The 17,206-nt window shown below is 37.6% G+C and overlaps 1 protein-coding gene across 3 annotated transcripts in view; it reads right to left on the reverse strand.

Moving 5' to 3' along the window:
* The window catches only part of ZDHHC2 (zinc finger DHHC-type palmitoyltransferase 2), a 78,700-nt gene that overhangs the window by 33,543 nt on the left and 27,951 nt on the right, over window positions 1–17,206 (reverse strand). For all 3 annotated transcript variants that reach the window (XR_004029813.1, XM_030812333.1, XM_003256703.4), the window contains exons 2-6: window positions 16,753–16,779; window positions 15,156–15,250; window positions 6,782–6,902; window positions 4,710–4,779; window positions 3,949–3,981 (exon numbers count right to left, since the gene is read on the reverse strand). Coding sequence is in view for 2 of the 3 variants with exons in the window: in XM_030812333.1 (XP_030668193.1) it covers window positions 3,949–3,981; window positions 4,710–4,779; window positions 6,782–6,902; window positions 15,156–15,250; window positions 16,753–16,779 (346 nt within the window). In the remaining variant the exon portion in view is untranslated. The remainder of the gene's footprint in view (window positions 1–3,948; window positions 3,982–4,709; window positions 4,780–6,781; window positions 6,903–15,155; window positions 15,251–16,752; window positions 16,780–17,206) is intronic.

A 17,206-nucleotide genomic window follows, 5' to 3' on the forward strand; every position in this document is an offset into this window, starting at 1 on the left:
TCTAGACTCAATTTGAAAAGGAAGATGACTTATCCTGAATCTATTTCTCCATCTAGAAAAGGAATGATTTCATATGGAGAAACAAAACACATTCTAGGTAAATATCCTTCTTATGTTGTTTAAGTTCAGTGTAAAACACAGCTGTTGGCCCTGTTTCTGGGCAATTGCTTTCTGACTTTAAATTATAAAAAGAACAAAATACACTGGAAGGAGTGTGGCCTTTGAAGTAAAAAAAAATTCCTACGTGACTTTGAGCCCACTCTTTCTCTTTTCTGAGCCTCATTTTTTTTTCCCCTGTAAAATGAAACAAATACCCAGAAGGCGGAGGTTGTAGTGAGCCGAGATCGCGCCACTGCACTCCAGCCTACGCGACTCCGTCTCAAAAAAATAAGATAAAATAAAATGAGACAAATAATTTCTACTTCTTTCTGTCACTGTTAAAAGTATTACAGATTATATGTATGGCTTCCAGAACATAAGTGGCACTCAGTAAATTGAAGCTCCAATAATTTGTTTTTATTTGTGTTACTTAATCTTTGGCAAGCATGTGAAACTATTACTAATATGAAATAACTACAATTTTATACTAAAGGAAAAAAGTACTTTTGATAGAAAATCCAATAAAGCAAATACTACAGAATCTGTTTTAGTTAAAACACAAGTAAGAGACTGATCCCCGGAATTCCAGTGGGTAATCTTAAGTGGCCAGAGCAGAGATTGAGAAATCATTGATAAATAGAGAGGTATTGTTGATCTAATATTTCAAATGTTCAAAGCTGACAAATATTAAGGTTCAAAAGACCTGCTTAAAATATCTGTATATAAAAGCTGCCCTGGTTGGGCATGTTTGCTCACGCCTGTAATCCCACCACTTTGGGAGGCTGAGGCGGGCACATCACGAGGTCAGGAGATCAAGACCATCCTGGTTAACACAGTGAAACCCAAAAATACAAAAAAAAAATAGCGAGGCGTAGTGGTGGGCGCCTGTAGTCCCAGCTACTTGGGAGGCTGAGGCAGGAGAATGGCATGAACCTGGAAGGCGGAGCTTGCAATGAGCCAAGATCGCACCACTGCAATCTAGCCTGGGTGATAGAGCGAGACTCCATCTCAAAAACAAACAAACAAACAAACAAACAAAATAGAAAACGCTGCCCCTGGGTCTGAAAACATCCTAGAAGTCCTATAAGTGACTGCCATTAGACGAATACATTCACACAAAGCCTGTAGAAAAAGATTTTTTATATATTCATATGGAAACATTTCCAGGATATATTAAGTGAAGAAAATAAAAAGAAATAGATTCAGCCAATAGTGTAGTCACTTGTACTAAAAATAGATAAATTAAAAAAAAAATGAGGGGGTTTATAGGCTACGCATACATACACTGAGATCTGAAAAGTGCCATGACATTAACAACCCTGGTTCTCTGTGTGCAGTGGAAGAAGGTGGGGAGAGGGACTGGGAAGAACATGGCCACCTGTTTTATTTTTTAATTAGGAAGCAACAGCATGTTATTAGCTACAGACTTTTTTATTTAAAACTTTAATTTGAAATTAAAAATTAAATACAATGGCTGCTCCATTCAGCTGGCACCAAGTGAGTATTAGGCCCCTGGCATAGAATCCTTCACAAGTCAACATGGCTGCTGCTTTCTGCAAGGGAGTACCCAGAGCTAGGACGGTGGCGGAGACAGTAGATGCAGCAAGAGAAGTGATGGGGAAGGGAACAACGACACAGGTTAAAAGGTACCGCAGTCAGTTCATTCACCTTCCCACACTGCCACCTAAGGGTGGAGCAAACAGCAGGTGGTGTGCAGGCATGCCACGTGAACCTATTCTTAAAAATTCTAGGGTCTCATTTCTGTTGTTTTCCTTCACTTAGTTAACAGAATCTGTGAAAACTGGAAAGGCTATCAGACTGTAAGTTTCTCATGAGGCCAAAGTAACTGTTGATTTAGCAAGATTACTACAACGGTAAATTATTATTTTTCTCTTTTTGTAACTTTGTGAGTACAGAAAGGGCATGGGAAGCTTTATAGGTAAGTACTGACCTGATTTTTTTCCACCTCTCCATTCCTTGTCATTACAATCCCTTATTAAGGTCAGAAAAATAAAAATCAATGCTATGCCTATGATGACTACCACTCTGCTGAATGTATCTGGAGTATACAGTTATCTAGAAAGGAGGGTGCTTAACATGGGTTTACCCCAAAGCGGACTCTGAGACAAGAACTTGGATACAGTTCACTTGAGACAGGAAGGATAAAGCATTTTTTACCGACCAGGCTGTCACTGGTTGAGGGTTGCCCCAGAGGTATGAATGCCTTGGCACTTTGGGACTGCCTGACTTGTGAGCTGAACAAAACTACCCAGGTAGAAGAGACCCCTCAGGCAGAGAAGAAAAGAAACACAGGTGCCTGAATGGGGGGCTGCCAGTGGGTACGGGAGCTGTTCACCACAGATGCCATGAACTCAACAGGTGGGTCATGGGGACACAGGTGGGGCATGACAGCAGCTGCAGGGGAAGTCAACAAATGAACGTAAGGAGAATTAAGAAGACACTCGCCAGGCGTGGTGGCTCGCGTCTGTAATACCAGCACTTTGGGAGGCTGAGGCGGGCAGATCACAAGGTCAAGAGTTCAAGACCAGCCTGATCAATATAGTGAAACCGTCTCTACTAAAATTACAAAAATTAGCCAGGCGAGGTAGCAGGAGGCTGAAGCAAGAGAATTGCTTGAACCCGGGAGCTGGAGGTTGCAGTGAGCCGAGACAGCGCCACTGCACTCCAGCCTGGGTGACAGAGCAAGACTCTGTCTCAAAAAAAAAAAAAAAAAAAAAAAAAAGAAAAAAAGAGAAGAAGAAGAAGAAGAGGAGGAGGAGGAGGAGGAAGAAGAAGTCTAATTAAAGACACTGGGGGAGGGGGAACACTTATTGAAAAAAAAAAAACAGAAAAGAAAAGTAGGCGGGCAAAAGAATGAATGCAAGTATCAATTAGTACGAAGGCGGCGTTATTTATTGAGACCCTTAAGAAGAATGCCATTCTTATAGGTTGACTAGCCTTAACGCTTTAAAGGAGAAAATCCAGGTGGAGAAAAGAAAGAGGTATACTGGTGAAAGATACAGGATACCATAATCCTACATTCCCCTGAGAATCTTTCCTGCTGCTAAGAGAACCATTCCCTACATATATTTCACCCTGCACCTACTGTGGACTTCTGAGCATGTCTACCTTTCTGTAGAGCCATCCCTGAAAGAAGGCTTGAAGAGTAAGTATTACTCACGACCAAATCCAACCTGGCCAGCAACCTGGGCATGACTGTCAGAGATATGTGTACGCTGAGATGAAAAATTATTGGAAAAGGAAGGAAAATTAGCCTTACTAATCAGATCTTTCAAATAATCCTCTATTAAATTACCTAATTTCATGACTGAGAAATATTAGCAAATATTAATGAATTCTATGTGGAAACTCTTGCTTAAACTTATGTGTGCATTTGTGTATCTGTGTAGTTGCTATTCTACTTCTTAATGTCAAGTTTTTCATAAAATAAATTGTTAAAAAGCTTTAGATGACTTAATTCTTTCTAAGAACCTTCCAGTGAGGTACTATGTATTATTTATGTGTACATCTTTGTGTATATTTCTGTGAAGTATTCTGGAATCTGTATGTTTATGCACATGCATACAAAGAAAATCCTTTGTTCTGAGCTAACATGCGATATTAACTTTTAGATTGTTAACCCACTGGTTTTAAAAGTATTTCATGGAAACTCCCCTAAATAAAGTCTCTTTTAAGTTAATCAAACAAATATTAGCAACTAAATCTAAAAGTTCCTGCTATGTCAACTCAAGTAATATTTCATTTCTGAAAAGATTTACATGGATAAGTGATTCAATTTATTAACATTTTTAAGGGACACAAACTTGTTTAAATATACAGCCAACTCACCATGGGCAATGATGATCCATCTTCAAAATACATCTAAAAAACAAAGCAAAACACAAAACCCAATACCCCATGAAATTTTAATCATATTAAATTATAAAAATATAAATTATGGTTAGTTCAAAGAGCTACAGCAAGTAAAACATTGCAAAATTATTTATTTATATAAAATTGGATAATAGCAGAAGTTCTCATCTAAAATAAACACTATAGCCAATTCTTATAATAATATAACTTGAATTCAAAATATACATGCTTAAGATGCAAAGCAACTAATTTCTTAAAAACAACATAATGCATTAATATACAACTATCTTATGCTAAAGAAAGAACAAAACTGCAACAGATTTACAGAAAGTCTGGATAAAACTGCTCCTTCAATATCAATCCTTATGCCAAGTCATACTGTCTTTGGAGTATATTAAATACATAACAACATCTGACTGTCAGGAAGTCAACTGAGTTATCTTTACAAAAATGGAAAACACTCATAGAAGTATTTCCTAAATTGAGCTAGCCAAGTCAGAACTGCTAAAAATCACATACTTCAGGGCACCGTGAATCTGGGGACAAATTGACACTTGACTGTGGCCTTAGGTCTCACTGGTATGAATGCCAGTGGGTTACACCAACTGTATTTCCTAAATCAAGGGCTGAGAAGCGAGAATATGGAGAAGATAATCAGGAAAACAGTGAGAAAAGAAACATAATGAAGAAAAAGACCACCAGCATGTAGATATTTTAGAAGTTAAAGGTTCTCTTACTTATCACAGACGGAGCAGTGATGGCAGCGATCTGGCTTTACAAGTTGGCATCTGTCACAGTATCGGATGGCTAGGGACAAAAAGCTCCACTTAGTCTTAGAGTTAACACTGAATTGAATATACAATTAAATGGCTTTTATCATCTCTCCAAATTTAAATTTTAAAAAGCATATAAAATTTAAATTTGGTAAAAAATAAGATATTTGATGCTGTTTAAATACAAAAATGGAGTGACTTGCCTACAGCCACAGTTCTCTGGAGGTTTAACAAGAACAGAGAATCTCCTAAGGACATTTTTCTGACGCTTTTGCAATTGTCAGTAGTTATAATAAAGCTCACAAAGGGTTCAAATATGTCCATGTTAATCAAAATAAATAGAATGTCTCCATCAATTAAACCAATTTATTTCCTGTACCCTGTTATTTATCAAAAAAAAAGCTTTAAACTGAACTACAAATAAGGACACCAGGTTTTTGCACCTTTTACTGTCACTAACTAGCTTTGGAAACTCAGCAATAATTTATTTCTAGGGGGCTTAAATTTCTGCAGTATTTGTTTAGACTTACAGGGTAAATATACCTAAACATATATAAGCACATCTCTGTCTTTGTAGGATAAAACCAAGGTCACAATATTAACCAGGAAATTACCATTTGATGATCAAGAACCAGTGAAAACCAAAAGGATAAAAAGTATGTGTGAGACTTACAGTTAGATTCAATTATGATTCTAAAGTGAGTCAGAAACAAATATAAGTAATATAAAAACCTTATTATTATTATTTTTCTTCTGAGACAAAATCTCACTGTCACCTAGGCTGGAGTGCAGTGGTGTCATCTCAGCTCACTGTAGCCTCTGCCTCCTGGGTTCAAGCAATTCTCCCACCTCAGCCTCCTGAGCTGAGTAGCTGGGACTACAGGCGTGCACCACCACGCCCAGGCTAATTTTTTTGTATTTTTAGTAGAGATGGGGTTTCACCATGTTGGCCAGGCTGGTCTCGAACTCCTGACCTCAGGTGATCCACCTGCCTCGGCCTCCCAAAGTGCTGAGATTACACATGTATGAGTCACCACACAGAGTCACAAATCTTAATGAGTTTTTCCTGTTTTTTTTTTAAACATTTTTAATTTATTTTATTTTTTAGAGACAGGGTCTCACTCTGTCACCTAGGCAGCAATGCAGTGGTGCAATCACAGCTCCCTGCAACTCCTAACTCATGGGCTCAAGCAATCCTCCACCTCAGGCTCCTGAGCTGCTGGGATTATAGGCACAAGCCACTGTGTCTGACTATTAATGAGATATTTTATATTTATTTTTCATACTGAGTCTTTGAAACGAGTGTGTATTTTATACTTAGAGCACATCACAATTTGAACTGGCCATATTTTAAGTGCTCAACAGCCACATGGGGCTAGCAGCTACCATAATGGACAGCACAGGTCTGAAGTCACAGAAGTTCTGGGCAAGTCTTGGTGGGTAAGCATCAGTAGTCCATGTATATCAGTTTTAAGACAACTGTTTAATTGGATAGTTGTCAAATTACCTTAAAATATGTCCCAAGTAAGAGATGTGTTCATTTATTGCATTGGTAAGAAAATTTTAAAGATAGATAAAAAATTATACCAATACCTAAATGAAATTTTACATCATCTATATGACTGTTCTAAATTTATGAAAAAATACATGTAAAAGTATTCATTTTATTTTCATTACAGATACTGCTGCCTTAAATTAAACATGAATAGGAAAGTCTACAATTAAAACCTTAAACATGAGTACTACTATAAATCAAGATTTCAGTAGTTCTCACATCTTCACTGAGTCATAACTAAGTAGGCAGAACAGGATTAAAGTCAGTTCTGATTTCCTTGAGATCTCTTTGCCACAGTGTTATTCATGTTTCCATTCTGTTTTACGGAATCATACAGGAAAGATTTAACAGCAATCCAAGAAATAACACAGTATTCTGAAATGAGTGTTTTACCATTTCAAGTACATAAACACACTTTCTCAAAGTCACCTTAATGATGTTACTTGCATACCACTGCAAAGCACTCATTTTCAACATTTACCTCCAGACATGGTCCTGGTATAGATGGGAAGATCCTTGGCTGCTCGCCTAAGAACTTCCTGATGGGCTTCTCCTCTTGGCTCTCTCTCCAACAAATCTTTCTCTGCATAAGAGAGATGGAACTGTGGAATACAGTTAAATTTTAATCAGTATTTTCAAAGAAATTATAACATATTGGTCTTCTCTACCATACCCGGAAAAGGGTATTTATAAAATATTAATGGTATATTGCACATTCAAAGAGACAATAGAGTTTGAAATCTGGGCAAGTCTGTTCACCTCACAGGTCATTCATTTATGCATCTAAAAAAAGGGTATAATAATCATCATCACAATACAACTATACCTACTTCCTCTGGTTTTTGTGTAACTCAAAAGGAACAGAGCACATAAAAATGCTTATAAAACGTAGAGTTCCAACAAAATACGAGTTATATTTACAGATAACACAGCCCAATGAATAAATATAACTCAATGAATAAATTTTTCATTTAGATCATTAAGAACAAATGTAGAAAATCCATTAAGCATATTTTCTTATCTAAGTGAGTTTTAACTTAGGGATAATCCTTACATAAAATCTCCCCCAGCACTTCTAAAGGGTCTAATTATTTATTTTACTTCTTATACTGACAATTTTGCCCAGCTAATTTTAAAATATTTGAGAAAAATAAAATTTGGGCTTCTGTTTAATAGTATGTATATAAATATATATTGTACACACACACACACACACACACACACACAGACACACATACACCTGTATAAATTTCTATAAATGTGCGCCAGGGGCATGTACAAGAAAAATCTCAGTATCATTGTTTGAAATACAAAAAAACTAAACACAACTCAAATGTCCATCGAAAGCATGATGGATAAATTGGAGTATGATATATCCAAATAATGGAATAGTACCAGCATTTAACAATTAATAAACTATAGCTGTGTAAAGCAAAGAACCTCAGTATATTGAACAACATTAAACAATCTTATAGAACATATATACAATGATTAATTCATATAATTTTAAAGCCAGCAAGCTAAACAACATAGACATGTGACAAAATTATAAAGAAAAAAGAATAAAAGAAAATGCAAGATAGTTGTTACATTTTGAGGAATAAACGGAAACAGCTGGGAGATGCACAGCAGAGATGGAAAATATGAACAATATTTGACATACTGGCTCGGTGGCTGCTTAGGTGTTTGCACTTAATATATAATGCATTATATATACGTTTTTGTATATATACAAAAATATGTATAAAATATTTTACAATTTAAAAAACTTTAAAAGTGATATGTCAGTGAAATAATCTACTATAAAGACAGATGCACACATATGTTTATTGCGGCACTGTACACAATAGCGAAGGCTTGGAACCAACCCAAATGCCCACCAATGATAGACTGGATAAAGAACATGTGGCACATATATATCACGGAATACTATGCAGCCATAAAAATGGATGAGTTCATGTCCTTTGCAGGGACATGGATGAAGCTGGAAACCATCATTCTCAGCAAACTAATACAAGAATGGAAAAGCAAACACCACGTTCTCACTCATAAGTGGGAGTTGAACAGTGAGAACACATGGACACAGGGAGGGGAACATCACACACCAGGGCCTGTTGGGGGGTGGAGGCCTAGAGGAGGGACCACACTAGGATAAAAACCTAAGTAGATGATGGGTTGCTAGGTGCAGCAAATCACCATGGCACATGTATACCTATGTAACAAACCTCCACGTTCTGGGCACGTACCCCAGAACTTAAAGTATAATTTAAAAAAATGCTAATAAGCCACTGATGGACTATTAAATTTAAAAAATGGGAACAGTTACACTCTGAATACCAAAAAAAACTAGAAAGGTTTTTGACTGCACTCTTTGGATCTGTGATGGCATCTCTGGACCCGGCCAGGGCCTGCGCAAACTCTCTACCCTGAAGGAAAGGACCCAAGCCTGGCTGACTTTGCTACCTACTGACTGCAGAGCCCTTCAGCCTTGAGCAAACATAGATGGGGGAGGCAGGCAGTGGACATAATGGGCCTTGGGCGAGACTCAATGCTATTCTGACTTTGGGTCTGACTGAGCACAGTCCCAGTGGTGTTGGCCACAGAGGTGCCATGTCACCCCTCCACCAGCTCCCAGCAGCTCAGCACAGAGAGAAAGGCTCTGTTTGTTTAGAAGAATATAAGGCAGAAGAACAAGAGTCTCTGCCTGGTAATTCAGAGAATTCTTCCAACTCTTATCCAAGACCACCAAGGCAGTACACATCTACCGGTCTGTAAGAACCACACGATTACTGGGATTGGGGTACCTCCTAATGCAAATGCAGCTTGGATCACAACACCTAACCTGGAAAGCCTTCCCAAGGAGGACAAATACTAAAATTTACATGGAATCACAAAAGACCCAGAATAGCCAAAACTATCCTGAGGAAAAAGAACAAAACTGGAAGACTCACATTACCTGACTTCAAATTATACTACAGAGTTTAGTGTAGGGGAGTAACCTAAATAGCACGGTACTGGCATAAGACTACCATTTGTACATAGTAACCAAAATAGCATGGTACTAGCATACAGAGACCAATGGAAAAGAACAGATAGCCCAGAAACAAATCCTTACATCTACAGTAAACTCATTTTCAACAAAGGTGCCAAGAACATACACTGGGGAAAGGGCAGTCTCTTCAATAAGCGCTGCCTGGGAAACTAGATATCCATATGCAGAAGAATGAAATGAGACCCATATCTCTTGCCCTACACAAAAATCAAAATGGATTAAAGACTTAAATCTAACACCTCAAATTATGAAACCAGTAAAAGAAAACATTGGGGAAACTCTCCAAAGCATTGGTGTGGGCAAGGATTTCTTGAATCATACCCCACAAGCACAGGCAGCCAAAGCAAAAGCAGACAAATGGGATACATCAAGTTAAAAGGCTTTTGCACAGCAAAGGAAACAATCAAGTGAAGAGACAACTCACAGAATGGGAGAAAGTATTTGCCAACTCCCCATCTGATAAAGGATTAATATCCAGAATGTATAAGGAGCTCAAACAACTCTATAGGAAAAAATCTAATAATCCAATTTAAAAATGAGCAAAATATCTGAATAGACATTTCTCAAAATAAGACACACAAAGGGCAAACAGGTATATGAAGATGTGCTCAACATCCATGGTCATCAGAGAAATGCAAATCAAAACTACAATGAGTTCTCATCGCACCCCAGTTAAAATAGCTTTTATCCTAAAGATAGGCAAAGGGCAGGTGCAGTGGCTTATGCTTATAATCCCAGCATTTTGGGAGGCCAAGGCTGGAGGATCATTTGAGCCCAGGAGTTTGAGGCCAGCCTAGGCAACAGAGTGAAATCTCATCTCTACAAAAAAAAAAAAAAAAAATTAGATAGGCGTGGTGATGCACGCCTATAGTCACAGCTACTTAGGGGACTGAGGTGGGAGTATTGCTCGAACCCAGGAAGTCAAAGCTGCAGTTAGCTGTGATTGCAGCACTGCACTCCAGCATGGCCAACAGAGGAAGACCTTGTCTCAAAAAATAATAATAAAGTAAAATAAAGGCAATAACAAATGCTGGTGAGGTAGTGGAGAAAAGGGAACGCTTGTATACTGTTGGTGAGAATGTAAATTAGTACTACTATGATGGGTTTCTCAAAAAACTAAAAATAAAGCTACCATATGACCCAGCAATCCTACTGTTAGTATATCCCCAAAAGAAAGGAAACAAGCATGTTAAAGAGATAATCTGCACTCCCATGTTTATTGCAGCACTATTCACAATAGCCAAGATTTGAAAGGAACCGCAGTGTCCATCAACGGATGAATGGATAATGAAAATGCGGTGTTTACTTACACAATGGAATATATTCAGCCACAAAAGAAAGAATGAGATCCCGTCATTTGCAACAACATGAACGGAACTCGAGGTCATTATGTTAAGTAAAATAAGCAGGGCAGAGAAAGACAAACTTTGCATGTTCTCACTTACTTGTGGGAGCTAAAAATTAAAACAACTAAACTCATAGAGATAGAGAATAAAAGGATGGCAACCAGAGGCTGGGAAGGGTAGTGGGGAACTGGGACAGAAGTGGGGAAAGTTAATGGTACCAAAACCAAAAAAGTTAGAAAGAATGAATAAGGCTGGGCGCAGTGGCTCATGCCTGTAATCCCAGCACTTTGGGAGGCCAAGGCGAGTGGATCACTTGAGGTCAGGAGTTCGAGACCAGGCTGGCTACCATGGCGAAACCCCATCTCTATTAAAAATACAAAAATAAGGGCCAGGCGCCATGGCTCACGCCTGTAATCCCGGCACTTTGGGAGGCCGAGGCAGGCGGATCACGAGGTCAGGAGCTTGAGACCAGCCTGGCCAACATGGTGAAACTTCGTCTCTACTAAAAATAAAAAAATTAGCTGGGCATGGTGGCGGGCACCTGTAATCCCAGCTACTCAGGAGGCTAAGGCAGGAGAATCGCTTGCAACTGGAAGGCAGAGGTTGCAGTGAGCCGAGATTATGCCATTGCACTCCAGCCTGGGTGACACAGCGAAACTCCATCTCAAAAAAAAAAAGAATGAATAAGACCTAGTATCTGATAGCACAATAGGGTGGCTACAGTCAATAATAATTTAAATGTACATTTTAAAATAACTAAGAGTATAATGGGATTTTTTGTAACACAAAATACAAATGCTTATGGTGACTGATACCCCATTTACCCTGATGTGATTATTACATATTGCATGCCTGTGTCAAAATACCTCATGTACCCCATAAATATATATACCTATTAGGTACTCACGGATTTTTTTTTTTAACTACAAAGAAATTCAGAATGTAAAGTGCTTGAACTGGTGTAATGGATTTTTTCCTTTTTTCTTTTTGCCTAGTCTCCATTTTCAAAATATAATTTAGTGCAGTTGTATTACTTTTATATTGAGAAAATCTTACGAACGAAAAACTATTATCACTTTAACAGACTTGCTATGAAAAGGGCAAATTTTAATTCACATGTTCTAAGTTCAGGATCCTCCTTTTACAAGCGAGAGGTCTCCAACAGCTGATCAATTAAAAGAATAGCCCAAGACCTTGCATTTTATAAAGGGAATATTCTAAGGTTCTTAACCACCAAACAAGGGCTCTTTCTTCCTAACAGTGGTCTCCAAACTCTTTTGATCATGTTCCCCTAGCCATAAAAAATTACATGAGATCACACTGCTAACAGATGAGTATTTATTGGTATATATTCTTTTCTCTTTCTTTTTTTTGAGACAGAGTCTCGATCTGCCGCCCAGGCTGGAGTGCAGTGGTGCGATCTTGGCTCACTGCGACTTCCATCTCCCAGGCTCAAGTATATTGGTATATATTTTATCAGCTAATATCTTATGTACCTCATATACAAAACTTTAAAAAACACAAATATTAAATGAATAATATGTAAAAAAATTTTTGCTATATTTTCCCACATGCTTCAATTGAAGTCCTAGGCACTCCCACCCATTGTGCTTGCTCTCCATACTAGAGCATGGTGTAGCGAAGAGAAAGTGTCCTCAAGGGTTGAAAGGACTTTTGTTTGAAACTTAGCTCTCCCACACAGTAGCACTAGATACCTTAAGATAATTGTTTCATGTTCGAAGCCAATGGCTCCATCTGTAAAATAGTAAAAAATAATATCTATCTCACACAGTTGTATGAATAAGGTATATCTTTTGTAGAAAAATCACACAACGAAGCCTGATACCATTATAATGTCACTGTCATCAATTTGACTGCTCCTTCAATGCTGTGTTCTTTCTTCCGTGTTTGTGTTTCATATCCTTTTGCCACTCTGTCCAATCCACTAGTTCAAACCTTCTCTCCTCTCCCAACCCTTAATTAACCCACTATGTCTTCATTGTTAGCCAATGATGTCATATATAATTTTAGAGAGAAGTTAGAAGTCACTTCAACTTCCTGCCAAGGTCATAAAAATAAACCTGCATCTGTATGCATAACTTCTTCCCTACTTTCAGTCACTTAAAAAGTATCTCTTGAGTACCTTCTATAGGTCAGACACTACTTTAGGCACTGGTGATGAAGCAGTGAACAAAGATAAATTTCATGCCCTATGGAACCTACATTCTAGCGATGGTGTATTTTTAAAAGTACTCAACAAATAAATATGGAGTGTGTTGCATGATGGTAAATGTTATGGAGAAAAATCCAGGAAGGTAAGGTGCAGGGAATGCCGAGGGTGGTGGGGTTGTTATTCTATGCTGAGTCATCACAGCCTCAACGATAAGGTACCATTTGTATAAAGACATCAAAAAAGTGAGAGATTTGCCTTGTCTTTTGAAAGGATCACTTTGGCTACTGTGTTGAAAATATACGAGGGGAGGCAAAATAAATAAATAAATAAATAACAAAATACCAAAAAAAAAAAAAAAACCAACAAAAAAAAACCTGTTAAGAGGCTACTGCAAATGTATAAATGAGAGAGGATTGTGGCTTGGACCGGGGTGGAGGACCACTCCAGCTTCAGGGTACTGGATGAAGTTTTGCAGGGTTCTGGGAAGGAAAGGTAGGCAAGGCTGTAAACAGAAAACCTTAAGATGGTTTTCCAGTATGACCAGACAAACATTGCAAAAAGTAGATGACAGGCCATCAGGCACATAACTAAAATGAGAGAAACATAATTATCATTATAATATGCAAGTACAGACTAAAATTACGGTATTCACAAATGATCTGCTTGTTTTAAAATAACCAAATCACCAGGAGAAGAATACAACGTCTCAGACAAGGGAGATGACGAAGATCCAGAATTAGAGCAGTGATAAACTGCCCATTAACTGACATAAGAAACAGACGAGTCACAGCCTGAGGAAGAAGGTGATGACTTCTGTTTTTGATGTCTTGTATTTGAGGTGTCGGTGGAATTCTCAAGAAGCTATGCTTGGCAGGGGGATCCATAAGTTTGAAATTTAAGGGGGAGTTTAGAACTCAAAACAAATTTGGGAGTTATCAAAACAGAGGTTGTATGTAAACTACCAGAGTGGATGAGACTACCCATGATAGAAGTCAGTATTTTTCTTCAAACCTACTATAAGGACAGGATGAGGGTTACGAGAGATGATGGAAAAGAAGCAAATATGGTAGGAGGAAGGGAAAAAAAAGACTGGGAAAGAAGAAGTGGAGAATAGAAGAAAAACAGGCGATAGAGCATTCTAAGCCAGGCATACCATTAATTCTGTGCAAACATCTGTGGTTTTTACCATCCTCTCCCAAGCCAAATAGCATATTTATTGGCTTTTTTGACCAAAGTTGCATTTCAAACTGATTACTTCGGCAAACAGTCTACAGTGATGCTTTTTTTTTTTTTTAAACTTGGCTTACTAAAACTACACTGTTATTAAAGTTAGCAAAGTATATTTTTATTCAACAATGTACTGGGCTATACGCCAAGGATACAAAAATGAGTGAGACACAATTCTTTGCTCCAAGAACGTTTAACCAAGATGCATGATCCAGAAACAAACAGAATGATCTTTTCAACATGCAAATTTGATCCATCACCCTACTTAAAACCCTCTGGAACAGAGATTGCTAGTTGTCTCTCAGTAACCGTATTTCTCTTCTTCTCTCATGTTTAACATGGTCATCAAGAAGAAAGGCTACACTGCCCCTTCCTTGTGGGTAGATGTGGCCATATAACCAACTTCTAAATGTAAGCGGGAATGACATCAGCAATGTCTAGAAAGTGTTCTTGAAGAGAAGGACATTTACTTCTCCTCTTTCCTACTTTCTTTAGTCTGCTGGCTACAATGTAGATGTGATGGTGGGAACTGCAGCAACCCCCTTAGACCAAGAGGGGACCTTGGAAATGGAGGCTACACGTGGCAGAGAAACAAGATAGAAGGAATGTGGGCACCTGGAAGCTGTGGACTAGCTACAGACTTTTTGAATGCAGAGAAGATTAGCTAAGCCATTATTTTGTTGTTGTTGTTTCTGGCGGCTGACAACCAACTAATACACATTTAATATGATAATTATCATAGGATTATGTTTACCTTCTAGCTCTATTTTATTATCTATCTTTGTCTACCTATCCATCCATCCTGATATCTGACTCTAAAGTGGAAATAGAATTCATAACAGATTTAATACAGAAAATGCAGTGCTCACATGGTGAAAAAAATAATATTTCCAGGTGAAAATTCAAGTATTTATTAACAGACATATTAATTTTTTTAATCTAAAAAGTCACTACACTCAATAAGTTTACAACATTAAAAATAAAATTCATGCTTCAATAATACATCAGTATTTTTGATTTCAATCTTTAGAATAATTTTGTTAATATTTTAACTTACTTCTTTTGAAGGATTCATTGGTAATGTAAAGATAGTTTTCCAGTATGACCAGACAAACATTGCAAAAAGTAGATGATAGGCCATCAGGCACACAACTAAAATGAAAGAAACATAATTATCATTATAACATGCAAATACATACTAAAATTACGACATTCACAAACAATTTGTTTGTTTTAAAATAACCAAATTACCAATTATAATACATTATGAAAGTTCCTTTATACTAGAATAAACACAACTCAATGAATTTATTTCCAAAGCCAAGAGTTTTTACAAAAATTCCTAAATGCATAATGAGATCTATGCCCATGAATAAAAGCCTTCCATCTGCAGACAGACCAACTATTGGCAAAATCACTAACAAGGACCTTTTCTAAATTCTAAAAATGAGGCATTTATGCCTGCAACTTTAAACAGCAAACACAGCATTAAAAACAAGTGTTAAAACACTCAGGCTTTAAGAACTTTGCTTTACTGACACAGATAACAAAGACAGTTCCTATTTGAGAAGCTGTTTGCTTATTTGCTTGGCTCTAGTCAAAGCTGGTATAATGATAACACATTTAAATGGAGAACATCTGGACAAAGAGATTTCCTTCAGTGGGAGTTCAAGTGTCTTATTTATCACATGGGACAATTGTTTTAAAAAAGTGTTCTGAATACTTTTTTCAGTAATGCATATAAACACACTCTGGGTGGTGTTATAAAGTCTTGAAATACTATCCAAAATTTTCTTTTCTTTTCTTTCCTTTTTTTTTGAGACAGGGTCTCACTCTGTCACTCAGGCTGAGTGCAGTGGCTCACTGCCACCTCCACCCCCTGGGGCTCAAGCAATCCTCCTACCTCAGCCTCCTGAGTGGCTGGGATTACAGGCATGCTCCACCACACCTGGCTAACTTTTGTATTTTTCTTTAAGTAGAGACAGGGTTTCACCATGTTGGCCAGGCTGGTCTTGAACTCCTGACCTCAAATGATCTGCCTGCTTTGGCCTCCCAATGTGTTGAGATTACAGGTGTGAGCCACTGTGCCCGGCCCAAATTTTAAATATTAATTTTGTATATGGTGATAATGATTCCTTCTGGGTAATACATTAATACACAATTTAATTCTGTAAGATATCATTGAATAAAATATGCTAATTTAAATATAGCATATTTGGCATTTTAAAACTTTAATAGCAATTTTTAATTTTTCTAAAGAATTATGATACTCATAGAATCGTTAAAAATTTGAATTATTCAATAAGGCACTTAAATCTGTGTGAGATGACTAAAGCCAACAATATTTTTCATAAATTATGTAGGTGACTCAGTTACAAATTAATAATCTGAATAAGGAAAGGAAATTGTTGATATCCCTATACCTCAAAGCCTTAAGAATCTGTGGCACAATGACAGCCATTTCAGGATAGAATTCTTTGCCAAGTGTCTGACAGAATTCAATCTGCAAACTTAAGAGAAATGAGATATCTTTAACTCTAGCTTGTCTCCACATTCTCAAAGAATAATGTATTAATCCCCACCAAATCTAAGTGAATACAATTGGTTTTTCAAACCATTTAAAAAATCTGTAACATTAATATAATCTAGCTTACCTTGTTCGCCAGTGTTTTCCATGGACACTGTAAAGAGAAAAAAAGGTAATAGGTTATATGAAGCTTATGGCAAACAGGGCTTGACACAGACATAAGGCATTTAAGTAGCTTAATAATTTGGCTTCCCTTCAAACCAACATTCTCTAAATATTTATTCAACTTTATTTGGAGGAGAGGTGAGCACAGTGTGGAGAGAGGGTGGAGGAAAAGGCTGCAGGCTGCAATCAGCCATGCCTCCACTGCACACTTCAGCCCTGGCTCCTGTGCTGCGGAACAAAACTTGTCAAGCGCTCCCCTTGGGGGTCTTATTTCTGTATCATTTGGTTGATTGGTTTTCCTTCCAACTATAGAGTTCAGATAAAAGCAATGCTCTCCAGGTCATTACATTTCCACAGGCATTTATTGCTCTTGATAAATTGGCAACCACCTGGTGAGCTTTCTACAAAGAATAAAA

This window comes from Nomascus leucogenys, chromosome 4 (genome assembly GCF_006542625.1).
Source record: "Nomascus leucogenys isolate Asia chromosome 4, Asia_NLE_v1, whole genome shotgun sequence".
Lineage (NCBI taxonomy): Eukaryota > Metazoa > Chordata > Mammalia > Primates > Hylobatidae > Nomascus > Nomascus leucogenys.